The 20,608-nt window shown below is 38.0% G+C and overlaps 1 protein-coding gene across 4 annotated transcripts in view; it reads left to right on the top strand.

The window, feature by feature from the left end:
* Positions 1-2,418: 2,418 nt before the first annotated feature.
* Positions 2,419-20,608, top strand: part of DCUN1D1 (defective in cullin neddylation 1 domain containing 1) — a 30,986-nt gene continuing 12,796 nt past the window's right edge. The window contains exons 1-4 of one of the 4 annotated variants that reach the window (XM_047098916.1): positions 2,419-2,552; positions 13,837-14,053; positions 15,498-15,666; positions 17,880-18,010. In XM_047098916.1, coding sequence (XP_046954872.1) covers positions 2,550-2,552; positions 13,837-14,053; positions 15,498-15,666; positions 17,880-18,010 — 520 coding nt within the window. In that variant the 5' untranslated portion in view covers positions 2,419-2,549. Of the gene's footprint in view, positions 2,553-2,732; positions 2,858-3,532; positions 3,835-4,839; positions 4,906-13,836; positions 14,054-15,497; positions 15,667-17,879; positions 18,011-20,608 lie in introns of those variants that run through there. The other 3 variants (XM_047098919.1, XM_047098917.1, XM_047098918.1) reach the window with 3 other exon arrangements.

Here is a 20,608-nt window from a genome sequence, read left to right as displayed (position 1 = left end):
AAGGCATGACTTGGAAAGTCAGAACATGGCAGAACATGGAAAGCCCTTAATCAGTGTTAGCCCCTATGCCAGGGATAGCAGAATAAGAGAAAGCAAGGAGACACAAAGTAGTATGGCAGGCTTGCCTTGTTAAAACTGAAATATGAGGTGTATTTTTGTGGAAGGAGGTGGGAAATGACAAGATAGGTGGACAGATTAAGGGGAGAGAGCCTCCTATGTCACACCAACGAGGCTCACGTTCATGGAGCCAGTAGAGAATTTTAAGGAACAAATTAGGTTTTGTATTATAAAGAGATAACTCTGGAGCAATGGGGAATGTATAGAGGTCAGATTAGCTAAGAGATTATTGATGAGAAAAGATACAATAACGGCTCTTGCTGAGGGGCGGAGGATAGAGTGGAGATTCAAAGTTATATTTTTGAGGTAAAATTGATGAGAGTTGTTAACCGATTAGATTAAGGGAGATGAAGTAGAAGTAGAAGGAGTTGTGGATGACTCTTGGACTTCTAGTTTGGGTGATCTGGTAAAAAGACTGGAAGAAAAGCAGGCTTGGGGATAAGGTTTTGGATTTGTCAAGATGGATGGGCCTATGATGTGACCAAAATTTAGTGTTTAGGCCTGCCACTCAGGAGCTGGAAGTCAAGATTCAGTACTCTTCAAGATCTAGGTAGCAGTTGACATGTAGGAATGTGAGTGCATGACACAGGTTATACACAGGAAGAGATTCAGGGACGGTTCTGGAACATTGTACAGCCAAAGAAAGCTGAGCCAGCAAAGAAGAACGGTCACAGAAAGAGGAAATGTAGAAGAAAGTGGAAACATGGAAAATGATGGAGAAGGAATTCAAGGAAGAAATGTTCAACTGCATGGGAGGAGTCAGAATGAGAACTGAGAATTGTACTTCAGACTTGGCAAATAGGAAAAAAAGCTGAAGAAAACCTGTGAGCTACTATCATAGTGAAGTATAACAGCATAGGAAAGAGATACAGTGACTCCTCTTCATTAAGACCCTAGATGTTAATATTTCCTCCAATCTAGGTGAATACCTGGAGAACATCCTTGGGTGTGGTCCGGCTTCAGGCTTGGTGCATGGGGCAGATCTGGCCTGTCTTCACCAAGCTGTTTACCCAAAACCTAGCAAGGAGCTGTGGTGGCCAAAGATTTGTTTTGGTAGAGTTCTGGGAGCTCCTGATACATGGCTGGCTCCAGGAAGTGTTAAGTGGCCCTGGGAAGTTGCCAAAGAAGTTCTGATGCTTTGATAAGAACTTCAAAACTGTGAAGTTGCAGGGTTGATCTGGTAGCTTATGCCTGTGTTGGGGGGACAGGGGTGTTGGTAAGGATAGTGATAACAGGTTGATTCGAGTTGGTTCTTTTCTGAAACACATCCAAACTCTTGGCTCAGTCTTAGATGTGATTTTCTGATTATGTTTGTTTCATTACCTGTTTTCTTATTTCCTTCCTTCATGTGTGAAAGTGTCTCATCTCTCCAACTGGATAGTCAATTTCTTAAGGGCAGGGACCACACTCCAAAGAGTGTTTTGAACTCCCTTCAAGCACATTCCCGTATTTGACCCCCAACTCAACCCTGGTATTCTCAGCCTTACCTGACTTAGTGCCAAGAATAGGTCAAACCTGGACAGTCCACCTGGAGTGACGTCAATCCCCTCCCCGCCCCCCGTCAAAAAAAAAAAAAAAAAAGTTCCACAGTTACCTCCCAAAACTTATCCTAGTAAGGTTGAACTGAGGGAATATTTAGAGCAAGCAGTAGATGTTGATACTGCAACTTCTGCCACTAGTTGCATGCATGGGGCCTTCTCAGTCCTTCTGGCTGAGAGCTCCAAGGCCACTCCACTGGTTTCTCAGCGGACACTTAGGTCTGGGAAGAACCTGTGCCATAAAGGACATTACCGCTCCCATGAGTCTAGACTAAGTTCTCCTCTCCTCTCGTATGTCCACATGGGGGACCTGATACAGTCCAGGGGCAACTGTGGGGCAAACAGGAAAATACGAGGTGGAGGTGTTTTCACTATTTTCTTCCCTTTTGAGGGGTGGTCTTGATGGGAAGCGGTGGTTTGGGATGGATCTAGCCTAGCCCCTCAGTCCTATCCCTTCCAGTCTCCCCCATCTGCTCAAGTTACTGAGCAGCGCTCATCCTCTCCTCGAGTTGGTGTACCGGCGCCGTCCGACGGCGGAAGGAGCGCGTAGGAAGCGGAGGTGGGTGTCCTGCGGCCCCCCACCCCGCCGGAGACCGCCAGGCGCGGCGGGAGGATGTCGGCGCGCGGAGGGCGTGCGTCGCCCCCCTGCCCCGCCCGCGCCCCCCGCCCCGGGGGACCCCGCGCCCCGGGGAAGCCCCGCGCGGGGCGCCGGACGCCCGCCCCAGTCCCTCCGCCTCCCCGAAGCCCGGGGCTGCCTCCTCGGGCCGCGCCGGGGCCGTCCCGCACTGCGCATGAGCGGGAGCCCGGCAAGCCCGTGAGAGGAGCCGCCGCTGCCGCCGCCGTCCATTCGCTGCGGAGCCGGAGGAGGAGGGGAGAGGCCTGGAGGACACCAACATGGTGAGGCACTGCGGCCGCCCGCCCGCCCGCCCCGCCGGCTGGGGGCCGGCGCAGCTGCGCACCCCCGCCCCGCCGCCCTCCGCCCCGTGGCGACCCCGCCGCCCCGAGCCTCCGGCCCGCGGCCTCCGTCCGCTCTCCGGCGGGGCTCTCCTCCCCTCCTCTCCCTTCCTCCTTCGCCCCTTCCCGCCCGGGCGCCGCCGCTACGCGAGAGCCGAGGAGGCGGAGCGGAGCTGGGCCTAGTCGGGAGCCCCGGGAGTTTGGGGCGCGGGGAGAGGCCCCCAGTGCCCCTCGCCGGCCCGGCGCGGGTGAGGGAGGCGTTGGGGCGGGGGGAGGGGATGGGGCAACGGCCCTGCCCTTGCCGGGCCCCCTCGCCGGCTCTATTGTGTCTGACCGGGGTCCGGGGTTCCGGGTGAGGAGCCTCCCCCCGCCCCGAAGCCGGGGCTTCCCCCTCCGCCCCGCCGGCGAGAAGGAAAGACTTTCCCGGAGCTCCTCTCCCTCCTCCGCTCCCAGCTCCAACACCCCTCAAGTCTCCAGGCAGTTTCGCTTGGGGCGGGGTATTAGCCCCTTTTCCTTTCTGCATCACCTCTTGATGCGCCCCGTGCTTTTGGAAAAGGAGAGTTTAACTGGCCAGTTGGTGGAGGTTATAGGCGCCTCTCCGCTGAGAACATGAGAAACCGCTGAGCTTAGGGGACGTGGGGCGGGGGGGGGGGGGCGGGGAGTACGGAAGTGCAACCTGTTCTCGTTTCATGAAATTAGGAGAAACAGACTTGCTACCTTTTGAGCACATGTTTTATTTGCTTGGGGTGGGAGGAGTAATTGCTTTATTATGCCAGTTAAAGACATTTGTGATTTTTTAAAAAACAGTTTGTCAAGTTATTCCCCCTCTTCTTTTTTTGTTTGGAGAAAAAATCGTCTTAGCAGCTTGAAGAAGTAGTCAAGTTATCTGTTTACATTTTGGTAATCATGTAAATAACTCTGTTTCATTCTCTGTTTTTTAGAAGTGAGGTTTGGCATTATAGTCTGAACATGAGTTGAATTCCATGCAGGTTACTGTATGAATAGACAGTAAAAATGATATTGTTGTCCTTTTGCTCCTGGGGAACATAAAGGCCTCTTTGAGGAGGGCGTATGTGTGTGTCTGTGTTAAGGGAATGCCCCAGTATCTTTGCTTTTAGTTGGTCTTATTTCTGCTGAATGACACTTATCTAGCCCCAGCCTCCAACTTAGCAGAATTTTGGTATCATGTACGGATATGTGGTTATAGTTTGTCATATATTCAGAGGTAAGTTTCATGAAAATTTGCCATTTGTATTTGTAAGAAAACTTTGCCGTGAAGTCCAGGTTAACGTTTAGAGTGATATTGCAGTGTTGAAAGATCTGCTGGGGCATCTGAACAGTTTCTAAAATTTTTAAAGTATTTTGATGGTCACAGACGTTACTCCTGAAGTTTCCAGGCTCTTGGCATGTAGATGAGTAGTAAGTTTGAAGTAATGAAATGTAATTGCCCGGTGAACACTCTGAGAGAGCACTGACATGTGCTCTGTTCATAATACTCTGTAAATCATCAGCATCCTCTGGAAACAGCTCTTGATAATGCTCATCACCTGTTCAGGAATTCAGGATTCATGTGGTTCATGCAAGAGTTCAGCTTGGATTGGAGCTCTTAAGCTTCTCTCCTTTTGTTAATATTAAATTAGCTAGTTTTGGAACTTAGCCATAATACCAGTAGTGGCAACGTATCACTAATTTAAAACACTTTCTGTGGCTGAACTCCGATCATGTCACTAGAATTGTCTTGGTATGCCTTGTTAGTTAGAAACGAAATCACCATGTTCTCTAATAGAAGTTAGGCCATAAGAATTTTGTAGTTAAGTTTTCATCATAAATATATAATTGTTTCTTAATAGTTTTTGGGCTATTGTTTTTCTGTGTATTTAGCTAGGCTTATTTCTAGAAGGCATATCGTCAGTTCTAGGGCAGGCTTAAATGATGGGATATCTGAAATATTTTGTATAAAAAAATTGTTCAGTTAACCTGACTACTTAGACCAAAAATAACCCCAAAACGTTAGACAATATTCTATTACTCCTGAAAATATTTTTAAAAGTATTCAAAACTTCTAGGTTGTTTTCTTATTTGTAAGATGACAGGATTGAATTTGATGATTTCTAAAGTTCTGTTCAGCTAAAAATTTTTATTCTAATTTTTGTTAGATGTGTAAAAAGTATGTACTTTGTAACCTACTAAATTTTTATAGATTCACGGCATCATAGTAGGAGTCAGAACTGGTTCCAGAGATCATCTGTTTTACTCCTTTTCCCTTCTACAGAAGAAGAAATTGAGGATCAAGGAGGTTTTGATTTTTTTGTTTGTTTGTTTGTTGCAGAACTGAAACTTTGCTCCTGGTTTACTGTTTCCCCCAGTATTTGTAGTATATGTAATCTTTTAACTCACATGAAATCTAGAGAAATTGTGAAAATTGGATTTGAAATTAAATTACATTATTCATTTAAGCAGAGGAAAATCCATGTATTATTAATGAATATGTTAAATAACAAAATTCAAATGGATGACTAATGGATGTTAATTACAGTGCTTTTAATGGCTTTCTAAAAAATGTGTGGACTTTGAAATTTAAGATTATATTTTCAATAAATACAGAGTTTATGAGTCCAAATGAATGTAGCCCTGTTTAAGGTGTCTGTTTAGAACTTGTTTCACATTGTTTTGCATAGGCACAAGTAAAGGAGGGTCTTAATTCATTTCAGTAATTATTTATTGAAACACTGTGTGCCAACCACTGTTCTGGGAACTGGGAGAGAGAGAGAGAGAGAGAGAGAGAGAGTGTGTGTGTGTGTGTGTGTGTGTCTTTCACTGAAAAGATGAAAATCCCACTTCTTGAGAGGGCTACATTTTAGTAGGAAGACACAAATAATAAACATAGTATATCTTTTTCTTCTATGTTAGAGGGTGTTAAGTGCTATGGGAGAAAAGCAGTGTTAAGGAGGGGAATTGGGGGCACAGGGGTAGTGGTGTCTGCACCAGTGATGAGGTGAATTTTGAGCAGACTAGGAGAGGAAGGATTAAGCCATGAAGAAATGTGGTAGAGAGAATTTGAGGAACAGTGAGACCAGTGACCGGAGCATTGTGTATGGAGGAAAAGGGCATATTGGGCATTGGAGCTGATGCGATCTGAGCGGGAAGGGGTGGAAATGGGCATGGTTGGGAATTGTAAGGATATTGGGTTTTTACTCCAAGAGAAATGGGAAGCCGCTGAGAGATTTTGAGTGGTATGATAGACTATTTCTGTTCTCCCATAGTGTCGGATTACAATATTGTAGATAATTATTTTTTAAAGCAACCCTTATTTTTTTAAAACAACCCTTTAAAAAATAACCCTTATTATAGTTTTCTTTACCATGTAGCTTCTGTGTAGAGGGTTTTGAATTCTGTTTAAGATGACTGTCTCATCTTTAATAAAAACTAGTTGACCATTGAGTTTACCTAACCATGCTAGTTAATAAAAACGAAACCTCTTCCGTAGATTGTTTTAGAATGTGTTCTAGTAGTTTGTACGAAGTTTAATAACTATATGCAGAAAATTGGACCTTTGGGGAGAAAGAAGGACATTAACATTTATTAACATTGTGTCTGCTAATCAGACAATTTACAACTTATTAATCTCCAGTCTATGAGGTGGATACTCTTACCTCCTTTTAATGTATCTGGAAATGGAGGTTTACTGGTTCTAAATTATTTGACCAAGGTAAAGAGCTAGTATGTGGCAGAGCATGGTTTAGAAGTCTGGTCTCTGATTAACATACTTTGTTTAACCCTCCTTTTTTTTTTTTTTTTCTTTTCTTTTTTTAAACTTAGCAGGCACTCTTTCAGTATAGGTGTGAAATTTTTGATTAGTTTCATTCTTGTTTCTTCCCTATCATATTTTGTAGTGACCTAGTTTTTTTCTGTATCAAATAAAATGATCTGATGTAAACATCTAAGTAATTGAAAAATTAACACTCTTTTGGTACATACAGTAAAAAAGTTGAAAGTAAAATTAACTCTCGTGGTGGTGGTTTTTTGTTGTAAGTTTTAAAAAAGCTGAGCTTATTTCAGTCAAGTGGCTGTTTCCATTATTGCCTTATAGGTTGGGTCAGGCATAATGAAAATCTGTGAGAAAACTTCCTTTTAAATTTCAGTGTGTGGTGTTCAAGTTGTGATAGCATTAGCCATGACATTTGATGAAGAGACATAGTTCCAAATAGGATTCAGTTGCTTTGTGGACACAAATAAGCTCTTGAATAACCTGCTGACTGTCTAGTTTACCTACTCATTTTAGGTGTACACACCCCACCTAAGAAAAAGCAAAAACAGAAGAGAAAAGTGCCAGTAAAGCATTTTTCATCACTTTATTGAATCCATTTTTAAGTAGTTGATAGCTAATCACTAACAGTGCTTAGACTGCTTGTTTGTATTGTAAAATTTTAAGAGAGATCTACTTTTAGAGTTCTTTAAAGAATTCTGTTGCATTACACTTTTGAATCCCTCAACACTGAACATGGCATTCAGCAGCAGATAAATTGCTGAAGTTCATGGCCCATATCTTTGTTATATTAGTGTATTTTCATTTCAGTAAACATTTAGAGTGCTCATTTATTATTCATAGGATTCTAATATTTTTGGATTTAGGATTTGAATAGATACCAGATCTTAGAATTAGGAGATTTCATTTTTCAAGGATCATTTATTCTCTTTATGAAACAAATATCACATGACTTTTTAATGCTAGTCATTATAAGTTATTTAACTATGGAACTTTTAAAATCTTATTTAATTCATTCTTTGTTCTTTTGTTTTGTTTTTGCCTGAGTAATCTTTTTGTTAATTCGAGATTTCTTTAGAGAAGATGTTTATGGAGAGGAGAAGTAAGTTTAAATTAGCTACCTTGACTGCTTGTTAGAAATTCCAGTAATAAGATTGGGAGAATCAATTGAAATATGATGGCTAACACAAGTATTTTAAGGGTGTTATTTCTATCCTGTTCTAGATAATCAGGATTTAACAAAAATAACTTTTTAATAGTCAAAACAGTTGCTAAAATCAAAACATTTATTCCATTTACAGTGGAAGTCATCTTTTGAATAATCTATTAATTCTTAGGTGAGGAGGAGAAAATCCTTTAAATTTATATATTAAAAAATTTTTTTTTTTTTTTAAATTTTAAGTAGGCTCCACCCCCAGTGTGGGCCTTGAACTCACAATCCTGAGATCAGGGGTTGCATGCTTGACTGAATGAACTAACCAGGAGCCCCCAGAATACTTTTTTTTTTTTTTTTGAGAGACAGAGACAGTGTGTGAGCAGGGGAGGGACAGAGAGAGAGGGAGACACAGAATCCAAAGCAGGCTCCAAGCTCCAAGCTGTCTGCACAGAGCCTGATGCAGGGCTTGAACCCACTAACCGTGAGATCGTGACCTGAGCTGACGTTGGACACCCAACCAACTGAGCCACCCAGGCACCCCAGAATACTTTCTAAAAACCTATGAGGAAAATCATATAGAACCAAACAAAATTTAGCAACATACAAAACCAGTTTGAATCTTACAAATGTACTTTCTGAAATACTTTTTACAGTGACTTGCTATTATTTGAAACATCATTGACTACAGTATTACATAGTATATTATTCCATGTTTGATTTAGCATTGGTATAAGCACCTCTTAGAGAAGAGTTTGTCATTGAAAGTACAGGAAGGTTTTTGGATGAATGGTAAGAGGCATAGGCCTAACCATAAATAATTATTCTAAACTGCAGATTATAATTTAAAATAATACTGGTTTTTGTTTTGCTGAATATTTGAAATTGTACTCATTTGCTTATATTCTGGGGGCATAACCTATACATGTATTTGTATTTTCTCTGGGTTTCAAGCCTTGTCATTGGAAAAGGAAATCCTGAGTTTCAGTGCCCCCCCCCCCAAGTTTTCCATCTTTGTACATTTAAAGCTGTAGATTGTGGTTACCTTTAAAAATAGACTATGACATGACAATAAACATTTTTCTTCCTGTTGAATTACTTTTTTTAAAAAATTAACTTTTCTTAAAAAATAACCCATCACCCTCTTCTCCTCTCCTTAAAAACTTCTAAAAGGGAAGTTTCATCCCTAAATTAGCCTTTTAGTTAGGTTGTGAGGTAATACTTAATGGACAGTTTTTTAGTCAGAATGCACATTGTTTACATTAGAATGGGGAAAGGTCAATTGATTACTTATTTAACTTTTCCATAAAAATAGGTGAAGAAATCCAGCTCACAATTCCCTTCCTCCTTCCAGTTCACACATAATTAGTCAGTGGTTGCACTTTTGCACTTTTTGTTTTCTCTTTCACTTGATGATAATATAGAGTAAATGGAAAGACTGCAAGCCTTTGAAGCCAGGCACCATGGTTTCATTCCTGGCTCCACTACTTTTTATAGAAGTCTGTCCTTAGATAAATTGAACTCTGAGGCTTAGTATTCTCATTGGTAAAATGGAATCAGTGATAACGACCTTGAAGGATTGTTAGTAATTTAAATGCCTAGCACAGTGTTGGCACCCACTAGGAACTCAAATGTTAGTTGCTAGTTTTCTGATTATGATTGTTAATCATATTTTTCTATTTGCATACAATTATTTTTTCTCTGGAGTATTCTTCATGGACTTGAAAGGACTCCTTACCATACATGTGCCAGGTACAGTTCTAAGAGTTTAGCCTGAATTTACGTAACCTTCACACCCTGTTTACAGATGAGGAAATTGAAGCACACAGAGAGGTTAAGTAATTTTCCCAAAGTCACACAGCAATTAAGAGGCATAGGTGGGATTAAAATCCTGCCAGTCTGGTTTGAGAGTCTGCACTACTCTACACTAATCATATATTGCCTCTCTGTGCAGGTAGAGGGGAAGAGGATTTCTAGCTTCTCCTACCTAGATTCTTAGTCTGGCTTTCCTGCAGAACTTTGCCCCTAGGTGAAAGTCTTCTCCAGGAGTGGGTAGTCTCATAAGTTGAATTGATTTTTTTCCTTGCACTTTTGACTTCAGACCTGTAATTTTATGGAAAAGTTTTTCATAGATGAATGGTTTGGGATATGGGTAACGTTTGGTTATATCTGCTGAATACTATGTATCATACATGGAAGGTATGGTTTTTCTGGACTTAAACTAGCTCTTCTAAGTTTCAGGTGAAGTTAAATTGTTAATCAGATCGTAAACCTATGAGAAGCTATAGTGATCATTACAGTGTTTTGATTTTTTAAAGCATGGTCTTTGGGAGCTAGGTTCATCAAATCCTGAGAGAACTAGAATTGAGTTAGAAAACTAATTCATTTAAAATATAAAGACCTTGGTATTTTTCTTTTTGGAGTTCAGACTGAATTTGAAACTTTAAGGGTGAGAAGTTGAAAGTTCAGAATAATAGATATAAATGTGTTTTAATTTTTTGCTTAAAAAATATTGCTTAAAAGCATTTCCATTTTGGAATTTTTAGGACTTAGTTGACTAGGAAATACTTCTACATGTTCATTATTTTTATTCGTGGAAATAATAAGAGGAATTTCTTAACATCGTGATCATTGTTATTTTTATTTGTGGAGCATTTCTGTCTCCATTCTTCTATCGCTATAGACTTTATAGGATCAGTGGTAAGATGTACTTGACTACATGATAACTTGGCTACGTCCAGAGTATTGTGTTTATTGTTTTCCAGATAAACTGTTATTTTAAGTGTGATTCATAAATTTCTTAAAAATTTTTTTTCATACATTGAGTGAAAAAAATTGCAGACGTGCTGGATTTAAGTATTAAACAATATGTGTTGATTACCACATTTTTTATTTTGGAAAGATGAGCAAATAAGTGCTTTTTACTGTCCAGATTATAGAAATATTTCTAACTTTGGTAACCACATACAATTGTAATTAACTTTCTGTTACAAAAGACAACACTTCTTTTTTTCTATTCCCCTCCCCTCTCTCCTCCCTGCCTCCATTCTCTCTCTTTTTTTGCTAGAATTAAAAATAATCAGAATATATCCTATATTTCATACATTTTACTTATTTCAATCTTGAATTTCCTTGAAAATTTGACAATATTTAGATAATTTTCATATTTGAGTACTGAAGATTGTATTGTCTCATCTTATTTAATGCTTTATCTAGTGTGTTCCTTTTAAATAAATCTTAAAGTGAATGACATATACTTATGAGTGCTGAATCATTGTAGTTGTCACATGTTTTTGCTCTTAGGAAGATCCCCACTGCATTTGTAGTAGAAATAGAGAAAATCCATCTGTTTTTTTCTTTTTCAGTTTTCTGTCCACCCTCTTATCCCCTATGAAATAATTTTCTTTTTGCTGGCTAAATACCCTTTTTCTCTTCCTTAAGTTGATAGAAATTTAAACCTTTGATGCCATACTCAAAATCAGAAAACTTTGCCTGGTACTCCCATGTAGCCTGGGCAAAAAAGTAGGAGTGTTAGAGGGCTCTAGAGATGTGGGAAGGGGCAGCTGTATGTAGTACACTTTAGCTTTACTGTAGGACAGCCTTTGAGATTACGGAATTGAGTGGATCTTCCCTAGTAGAGGGGAAACACATGCTTAAGATTGATTCTAGGCACAGAGAACTGAGAGAAAAATGGTAAGAGTACATTTTAAGTACAAAAAGGGAGGGTACTTACCAGACTTTGCAGGAATGGAATTGCTTATTGCTTCTTGGCCTATCAGGAACCCATCCAGTCAGTTCTACACCAGGTATCATTCATTAGCCTTTATGGTGTTGAAAGTGGATAGCTGCAGCCCTTTTTCTTAAAATGTATTGATATTGCCCCACATACTAGAAATTTAAACCAGTTAAAATAGTTTAATTTACATGTAGGCATAATTTATTACATATAATTTTTTTTCAAATAAGATATGGAGTTAAATGATTCATTTGTATAATTTTGTTACTAGTTTGGGTAAGATGATTTTTTATCTTTGTTCCCCCAATTTTCTAATATCTGGCACTATGGCAGGAAGTCATTATAAGCTGAACAGTTCTTTTTGGCTTGCAGAAGTGACTTAAGCTATAGTTCTCCTTGCTCTCTTCAACAAAAATGTTTCAGATTTCAGAGAGCAGAACACTGAATTTAATACTGTATGATGAAACTCCAAGTAATCCTGATTATTTTTCTGCCTCCAACTTTTAGGAGAATGGGAAAAAGTTAATACAGAGAGGTTAATTCAGGCTTAATTAAAAAGCAGTTTCCTGGATGTGGCCTGTGTACTTCCAGGTTAATTTCCCAACACTTTGTACAACATTATACAGTGGTCACTGATGATCGTAGTGACCGTCAGATACTTCCCTGTTCTTCAAAGAAGGATTAAAACATATGTCAGTATACTATATCTCTCAAGGGAAAAAAGCATACTCATTTTAAAAATAGTTTTTTTTAAATCAACGTGGTTTCCTATAAGACTGGTATCTTCCTTGGCATTTGATTTCATTGTGGGTTTGTTGCAATTAAATAATAATAAATGAGGAGACATTTTTCAAAAGCAAAGAATCCAAGACATCTGAGAGATGGGTTGTATAATGTGGTACAAATTATCTGGTCTCCAGAGTTACTACTAAAGTTATACTAAAGTTATTACTTTATTAGAGTTATTACTAAAGTAACAGGAAGTTAGTGAATTTGTAGTTTCTTTAATGGAGAACAGAGGTTGAAATTTTAATCTGTAATCCTAAACAGTAACATATTTACAGAGAGAGAAGAGTGTGGCTGACAAATCAGACTCCAGGGCATAAACAGTTTTAATACTGCAAGACATGGGGTTGGTTTTCATATTTGATTTTACATATTCTTATTTTTACTCTGTAATAGGTGGAAATATTTTGCAGGAATGGAATTGCTTATTACTTCTTGGCCTATCAGGAACCTATCCTGGGTTTAGACTTTGGTAGTCTTTTTCTTGAAAATCTCAAAGGGCTTATAAATATGTACAGCATGCAGTGTGGTTTATGGAAAGATTACCAAGACTCAGATTCATGACATCTTTCTGTTCATGTCCCATTTCTACTAATAATAACCTGGGTGATTTTTGAACAAATTCCTTAACTTTCTGGGTCTCTTTTCTCATCTGTACAATCAGGGGATTGAGGTTTGTGATCTATCAGTTTGGGCTAGATCAAAGATTCTGGGGTTCTCAGATGTGTTGCTTCATCTACAGAACAGTTTCTATCTATTAATGTGTGTCCTACTCATGTGCTTTTTTCCCCTTCCAGTAGTAGCTCGGCAGGAACCCAAGTATTTTGCTGAGAGATGGTGTTAAGGACTTGGTAGGGGGGAGAATAATAGTGAGGAGGCTAAAATTGCACAGGAGTAGACCAGATTGGGGTGGGAAGGGAGGGAGAACATAGTTCTTGATACTGGGAGAGTAGTGGGTCTAACTGCCCTGCTTTATTTTGCTTAGGGTTCAGGTCAGATGAGAAATGAATCTGTGTCAACATAAGGCAAGTGAGAAGAGGTTATTACAGTATAGAGGCTATTTGGAGAGTGCCTCTGCTAGGCTCAGGCGGAAGGAAAGAGGTGATTCTTTCAGGGGCAAAAAGGAAGAATTCTATTAAAAATTACCTTCGTTGGAAGGATCCAGGGTACTTGTTCATATTTCACTGCTTTCTATTTGAATGCAAATATGAGGAAATTCTCTTGATAATTATCTTGGTTCCTGAACACCGCCAGGAGAAATGTAGGGTACTCATATTTCGTTGCTTTTTCACATTTGGTAAAATAGCAAGAAAACAAGGGGGCGGGGTTGGGAGAATTGTACCCTCTATAATGGGTTTTAGGACTGCAGCTAACACCTGTTAATCTCATTGTTCCCTGGGGTCAATGACTGTTCTGGCTGGCTAGATAATGTCACTTTCTTCCCCAACACTCCTTCTGTATCCCTTTAGAGCTTTGTGCTTGGTCAAGATTGTGAGAGTAGCTGTACTTCCCTTCTAGAGCCTTTATATATGTGATCAGGATCCACCTTTAGGAGAAATGTAGGTGGTTGAATTTCCTTTACTTTTTAATTTTTTCTGTAAAATAATACCAAATTTTGTGTTTCACATTAAAAAATTTGTCTTTTTGATTGACAGATCAAAAATAAATCTCAAAATATTTTAATATTTTATGAGGAAAAGTATTACTAAGAATGGTCAGCCATATAGAAATATTTAGTCATCTGTGATTTTACGTAGAGTTTCAATTTATTTTCTGGTTTCAATAGAACAAGTTGAAATCATCGCAGAAGGATAAAGTTCGTCAGTTTATGATCTTCACACAATCTAGTGAAAAAACAGCAGTAAGTTGTCTGTCTCAAAATGACTGGAAGTTAGATGTTGCAACAGACAATTTTTTCCAAAATCCTGAACTTTATATACGAGAGAGTGTAAAAGGATCATTGGACAGGAAGAAGTTAGAACAACTATACAATAGATACAAAGGTGAGTGCTTATGACTAAATGTTTTGAACCAGGTTTTCCACAGTTGCATGCTTCTTGTGAGGAATCAGACATACATAGAATATAAATTGGGTGGATGTGTTCTACAGAGCTCTGTAGATCTTAGAATTACTTCAAGAGAGCTGAGAGAAATTACTTTCTTCTTTTCACTAAAATTTCTTCTTAGCCTCTTTATTTCTTCTTCCCTTATCTTCCCTCTTTTTTTATCCCCCATGATCCAATTTGAAAATAGTGACTGGGGGCCTGGATTTTCCCCCTCATTTTTATAAAACTCAGCTGAACAAATTTTAAGAAAACCTGCATAATAATTTTAACAACCTTTGAAGAATTATATTCACTTTTAAAAAGTTAAATAACATATAATGAATAAAGAAAAAGTTAATAGTTTCTCCTTTATTTTCCTCAGGGAACCAATATTTAATAGCCTGGTGTAGGTCCTTCCACGTCTTTTATGTTTATACAGAAATAGTGTACAGTTTCTTTCAAAAATTTTCCAAAAGTGAGATTATGTTTTATCCTTAACTCACCCCCCAGAGTCAAAAGATATGCATGTTTTTTATTCCTAGAGATGTTATAAAATCACATACAACCACACACTATATGAGTGCCTCTTCCTCCTTTTATTACATTAAAAATTTTTGCTTTCTGATGAGTAAATATCGATAATTGAATTTTTTCTTTAATTTGGACAACAGATGCGTATATTGTTGAGATTGGGATTGAATTGCAGAGTTTACAGTTTTTCTGATTTTCTCTTAAGAAATGATTGTCATAGTAAAATGAACTTTGCTCTAAGAAAACAAATTCTGTACATAACAGTGTTAATTTATTGAAACAATTTTTGTTAATGTTTATTTTTGCAAATGAGCAAGCGAGCAGGGGAGGGGCAGAGAGAAAGGGAGACAAAATCCCAAGTAGGCTCTATGCCGTCTGCACAGAGCTCTATGCAGGGCTCGAACCCATGAACTGTGAGATCATGATCTGAGCCGAGACCAAGGTCAGAGATGCTTAACCAACTGAGCCACCCAGGTGCCCCCATAAGTGTAAACTTAGAATGCCTACTTAAACAAAATATGGATATGTTCAGAAAAAAATCCTTTTTTCCTGTACAGGAGCATCTGATTTTCTGAATGTGTGTGAGTATGGGACATTCTTTCACATGATTAAATGAATCAGTGAATAAGTGGAACTTTTAAATATCAAATGCCCGTGTGTGTGTGTGTGTGTGTGTGTATCCTCCAGTTCATCTTAAGATTGCTAATTAAGGGACATACTGGCTTTAAATAATATAGGGGGAAAATATCTGTTAGAATATTATCATTTCATATCTCTGATCTATTGTGATTTTTTTTAATGGAATAAAAAGCATTACTTTTTCTGGTTATAGGCATAACACTAATTTACTATTGCACTGTTATTTTTAAAGATCCTCAAGATGAAAATAAAATTGGAATAGATGGTATACAGCAGTTCTGTGATGACCTGGCACTCGATCCAGCCAGTATTAGTGTGTTGATCATTGCGTGGAAGTTCAGAGCAGCAACACAGTGCGAGTTCTCCAAACAGGAGTTCATGGATGGCATGACAGAGTTAGGGTGAGTATATTATTACCACAGGAAATTAGGTATATTACTATGAGAATTACTATGTAGAATTGAATTGTGTTGTGAATTTTTAAATGTCAGTTTTAAAATTTACCAGCCTACAAACATTGGTATAAATATACTAGTTCCTTCCCATGTTACATAGTTTTCTGGGTTTGTCAAGTTATCTGTGTAGTTCAGCCTATTCCACTTGCATTATACTTTTATCACTTGTTTGTAAGGGGGAGGTTCATTAGCATTAAAATAAATCACTATGCTTTAATATTTAACATTCATAAGTGAAATGAGCAAGCTATAATTCATTTCTCAATGTGAGGTTCTGTGAACTCTGAATTTATAAACAAACTCCTAGAATGTAAAATCTTGGAAGTTATAATCACTTGACAGCTGATTAGCTAAATGTCTTGGGACCAATACATTAAAAGGTCATGGGTAGAGATTTTACTTACGGTGTCTAGTTGTCTCTATTTAATGAGAATATGAAAAAGTATTCAGTCTATGGATGGGTAACAGGCTGCCCTTTCTGTTTTTAGTGGATGATGAGTAATAATGGCTAACATTTGTTGAACATTCATTTTATTTCAGGAACTAATGCTAAGTTTAGTATTTCACCTGCCTCCTCACAACAATTTTGTTAGAGAAGTTGTGTTTATAGACCCATTTTAGAGATGAGGAAAGTGAGGTACAGAGAAATTATAGAATTAGGTAAGGATCTAATTAAAGATTAGAGTCAGGATTTGAACCCAGGCATTCTGATTCTTGAGCCTGAGGGACATTGTAATCAGTCAGGGGTCCAGACAACACAAAAACCATGGCAGTAATTTGAACAGAAAAATTTTTTTAAATCATTGTATTGTGTAAAAGGGGTAAAAAGAAAACTCAAAGGTATAACAGCGGTGGCAGTTGCAAGAAGCTGCTGCCATCCTTGTGGCTGAGGGAAGTGAACTAGGAAGGAACCTAGAAATCCCTGCAAGGCTGAGATTCAGACCTCCAGAGGAGAGGGTGTGGCTGCTGCAGGAACACGGTGCCTGTGATGCTTGCTTTGCCTGCCACTCTGGTAGAGAAGAAACTGGCTAGAGGCCATTTGCTGCGGAGCCCTGTGAGTTGCCACCATTGGTGAACACTGCTGGGAGCTCCGAGCACACTCAAACCCTTGCTCTCTGCAGAAAACAAACTGGGATAGGAAAAGGTCCTTCTTCTTCTTCCATCCATTCATCGCCCTCTATTGGTAGAACCTACCAGTGAGCCAGCTCTAAGAAAAACTGTCTAACGATTAGTAGTCGACTGCAGATAGTCATGAAATAGGGCAAAGAAGGGTACGTTTAAAGCTGAGGAGCAATAAATTAATAGCTGGCCTAGACACTGTGTTCTACCTCCCAAGCCAGTCCTGTCCTGAACTTGTTGGAATTTTCTATGCTAGGACAGGTTTCATTAGAACTCCTTTTCCATTTGAAACTGAATTCACATAAAATGTAATGAACTTCCAAATCAGAATTGTCATCTACAAACTAATGAGCTGGAAGGTGTTCTAAAGAACATAGAAGGGAAATAAAAGCAGAAATGATTAGAAGGAAAATGGGATGATGGGTTGGTGGAATTCATACAGAGTATTTTTGCCCTCAGGCTATTTTATGGAAAGTAACATGGGTACAGAGACCCTTTCAATTCCTTGGAAATTGAACGCAAGTGTAGAAAAAGCTTAATACCGATTTGAGATAACCAGTTGGAGATGGAAGGGGGCTCAGCTGATACTTACTATTAGGCTTTGTATAACAACACAATTTCAAGGGAATGCTTCCTTCCTCACCTAAGCAAGTGGTGAGGACTTGGACTCGTGACCTGTTACCATGTAAAGAGTATCCGCTACAGTTTAATCTAATGATTGTTACGGTGATTACCGTACGTTCTCATTTGTTCACTGCAGCTGACTCCTACAGTTTGGGTGTGTTGATAGTCCAGTGAATTACATAATTGGAAGTAATAGCTCATTTCTTTTAAAAATAGTAATTCTGATATTGAATCACTCCAGACCTTTTCTTCCTCTAGCTAACCCCATTCTTGTTTATGTCATGTAAAAGGATGAAACTTCAACTAACTGATTTTTTTCAAAAGTTCTGTGAAATATAAGCTGTCATAGGAGTAAATTTAGTCCTTAATTTATAGTGAAAAAGCTAATCTTTTGTACTCTTAATTTTACAATGTAGATGTGACAGCATAGAAAAACTAAAGGCCCAGATACCCAAGATGGAACAAGAATTGAAAGAACCAGGACGATTTAAGGATTTTTACCAGTTTACCTTTAATTTTGCAAAGAATCCAGGACAAAAAGGATTAGGTAAGAATTTTTAAAAATTATATTGGTGTCTCAAATATATTCAAATACATTGATGGTGTCACTTTTGATTTGTAGTAGAAAGTTTTGTGTTTTGAGCATAAAGTCATTGTGAAAATACCAATTATTGGAAAACAGAAACAATGAACTTCTAGTTAATCAGAAAATACCATGGACATTCAATAATAAGTTACCCTGGATACCATATCTGAACTACTGATTTTTTTTTTTTAAGAACTGCAATATAGAAAATAATTGTTAAAATTCTGATATACATTTGTACATTTATCTACTTATATATATTTTATATATTATCTAGAAGATCTTATAGGATCATAGGATCATAAGTTATTTCAGCGTGGATCTGTAGAAATGGCATTGTAAGATTTCTGAGTCATAGAGTGCCAGAGAAATCTATTCTTTTTGGTTAGGACTTATTTAGAAGCTATAAGAAAGAATAAAAGTGATGATTATCATTTGTAATCTTATCCAGAAATCTTATCCATAATCTTCCACTGTTAACAGTTTAGGTCAATCAATTTATGCTGTATGTAATATCCATACACTTGCTTTGGGGATGGCTAGGGGGTATGGAAGTAAAAGCTACAGTGTAATTTACAGTTTATCTAGAAAGATTTAATGATAGGTAAGACACAAGAATAAACGTGTGTGAGAGTGTGTTAGGTAAAAGGAGAAATGAGTAAAAGGAGGAATGGTTGGGAAGTGCTTCCTGGGCAAGATGAGATGTTAAACTAAAGGATATGGTATTTGTAGGCAAGGGAAGATAAAAGGTGTTTGAGAGGATGGTTAAGAATGAATGTCTCAAACTTGAGAAATAAGCTTGGCCTCTTTGTAGAAGAGAGAAAACACTGATGTGATGTTAGTGGGAATGCTTATTTGGAGATTAAGTTGGTGAGATGTAAGGCTCGATAACCAGAGGCTTCTTTTATAAACAGGACAGAAATGTTTAAATTGGAATTTGTGGACAATGAGGATGCACTGAAGATTTTGACGATGGCAGTATCTTCCATTGAATGTGCACTTGCAGTGTGCCTGGCAGTGTGCTAAGTACACACGCTTCTTCATTTCATGTTTAGCAGTTTTAAGAGTTATTCTTTCATTCAGTAATTCATCGCCTGGCATGTGCCTGCCAGATACATACTCATGGAGTGCAGGCCATTTTTTTATCCTTATTTTACAGATGAGGAAACAGGCGCAGGAAGGTTAAATTACTTACCCAGGGATGGAAGTGAGTTTCCTTTTGATTTTGAAGATACAGTAGTTGGAGAGGCTAATAGGGGCCTCTTGTACTAATCCTTCTTTATATTTTAAGTTAGAGGGAAAAAGCATTGAGAAAAGGACTATGTGAATAGGGACTATACCGAGGAAGTGGTTGAAAGCTAGCGAAGAAGGGATAAATGTGCAACATTAGTGTTGGAGAATTGGCCTGAAGAGTGACTGAACATGATTGAATTGATTGAAGATTTACAAAATATCTGTAAAGCAAAATGACAGATAATGAGCCTCATTTCCAACTGATTCTTCAGTTTAGGTTGAATTTTCTTCTTGTAGGAAACTACCTAATTTTGTAGGCAAAATAAGCTGGATGGTTAATATGTAGGGTTAGTTTCTTTATTATCTGTGACCATCAGTTAACTGGGCTGTTTTTTTCTAGTTTCCTCCTTCCTTCCTTCCCACAAATAAAAACTGATTACAGGTTTTGAATTTACATGTATACACTAAAATAATTATTTTTGTTGTGTTTAGAAAGGTAGCATAATATTTTGATAAGATTAAACAAAATGTTACAAATATAAAATGTTGACTTAAATGGGCTGAATCTATTTCGTTAGTTATGTCCCCAACCCTTATTGGAGCACGGCAATAATGATATTTTGGAGTGAATATATAGTTTTGATACTGAATCTTAGTTTTTATTGTATGTGGTAAAAATAAAGCAAAAAAAATTTTACTACATATTGGATATATTAACATGATAGTAAATTGGAATTTTGGATTCTAGGGAAAATTGCAAAAAAGACTGTACAGAATTAGATTTAAAAATTTATTTTATTACCCAAAAAGTATTGAGCTTAAGAAAATTGTATTAATTGTTTAATGGGTATGGAGTTTCATTCTGCAGAAAAAGGAGTTCCATTAATTGGTTGCACAACAATGTGAATGCACCCAACACTCCTGAACCATATGCTTAGAAATGGTTGAGATGGTAAATTTTGTTATGTGTATTTAATCCCACATTTAGAATTTAAAGAAAAAATAGAATATATAACACAGAGTGAGTCCATGTAAAATATGGACTTTAGTTAATACTTGTATATCCACATTGGCTCATCAGTTGTAAGAAATATACCACACTAAAGCAAGATGTTAAAAATAGTGGAAAACGGGGGGTGTGGAGGTATACGGGAACTGTCTGTACTTTCTGCTCAATTTTTTCTGTAAGCCCATAACTAAAAAATTCTTAATGTAAAAGAGAAAAAAATGTAATAGACAAATCGTAATTTCTCCCTTTGTTTTGCATTGGTGTTGTGTGTCAGGAAATGTAATGACTTGCTTAGTTGAAGAACTTAATTAAAAAGA

This window comes from Lynx rufus, unplaced genomic scaffold (assembly GCF_022079265.1).
Source record: "Lynx rufus isolate CCGP_SWC_20201006 ecotype Redwood Valley unplaced genomic scaffold, mLynRuf1.p SCAF_5, whole genome shotgun sequence".
Taxonomy (NCBI): Eukaryota; Metazoa; Chordata; class Mammalia; order Carnivora; family Felidae; genus Lynx; species Lynx rufus.
The sequence above is the reverse complement of the archived record's forward strand: the minus strand, read 5'-3'. Positions and strand labels throughout refer to the sequence as shown.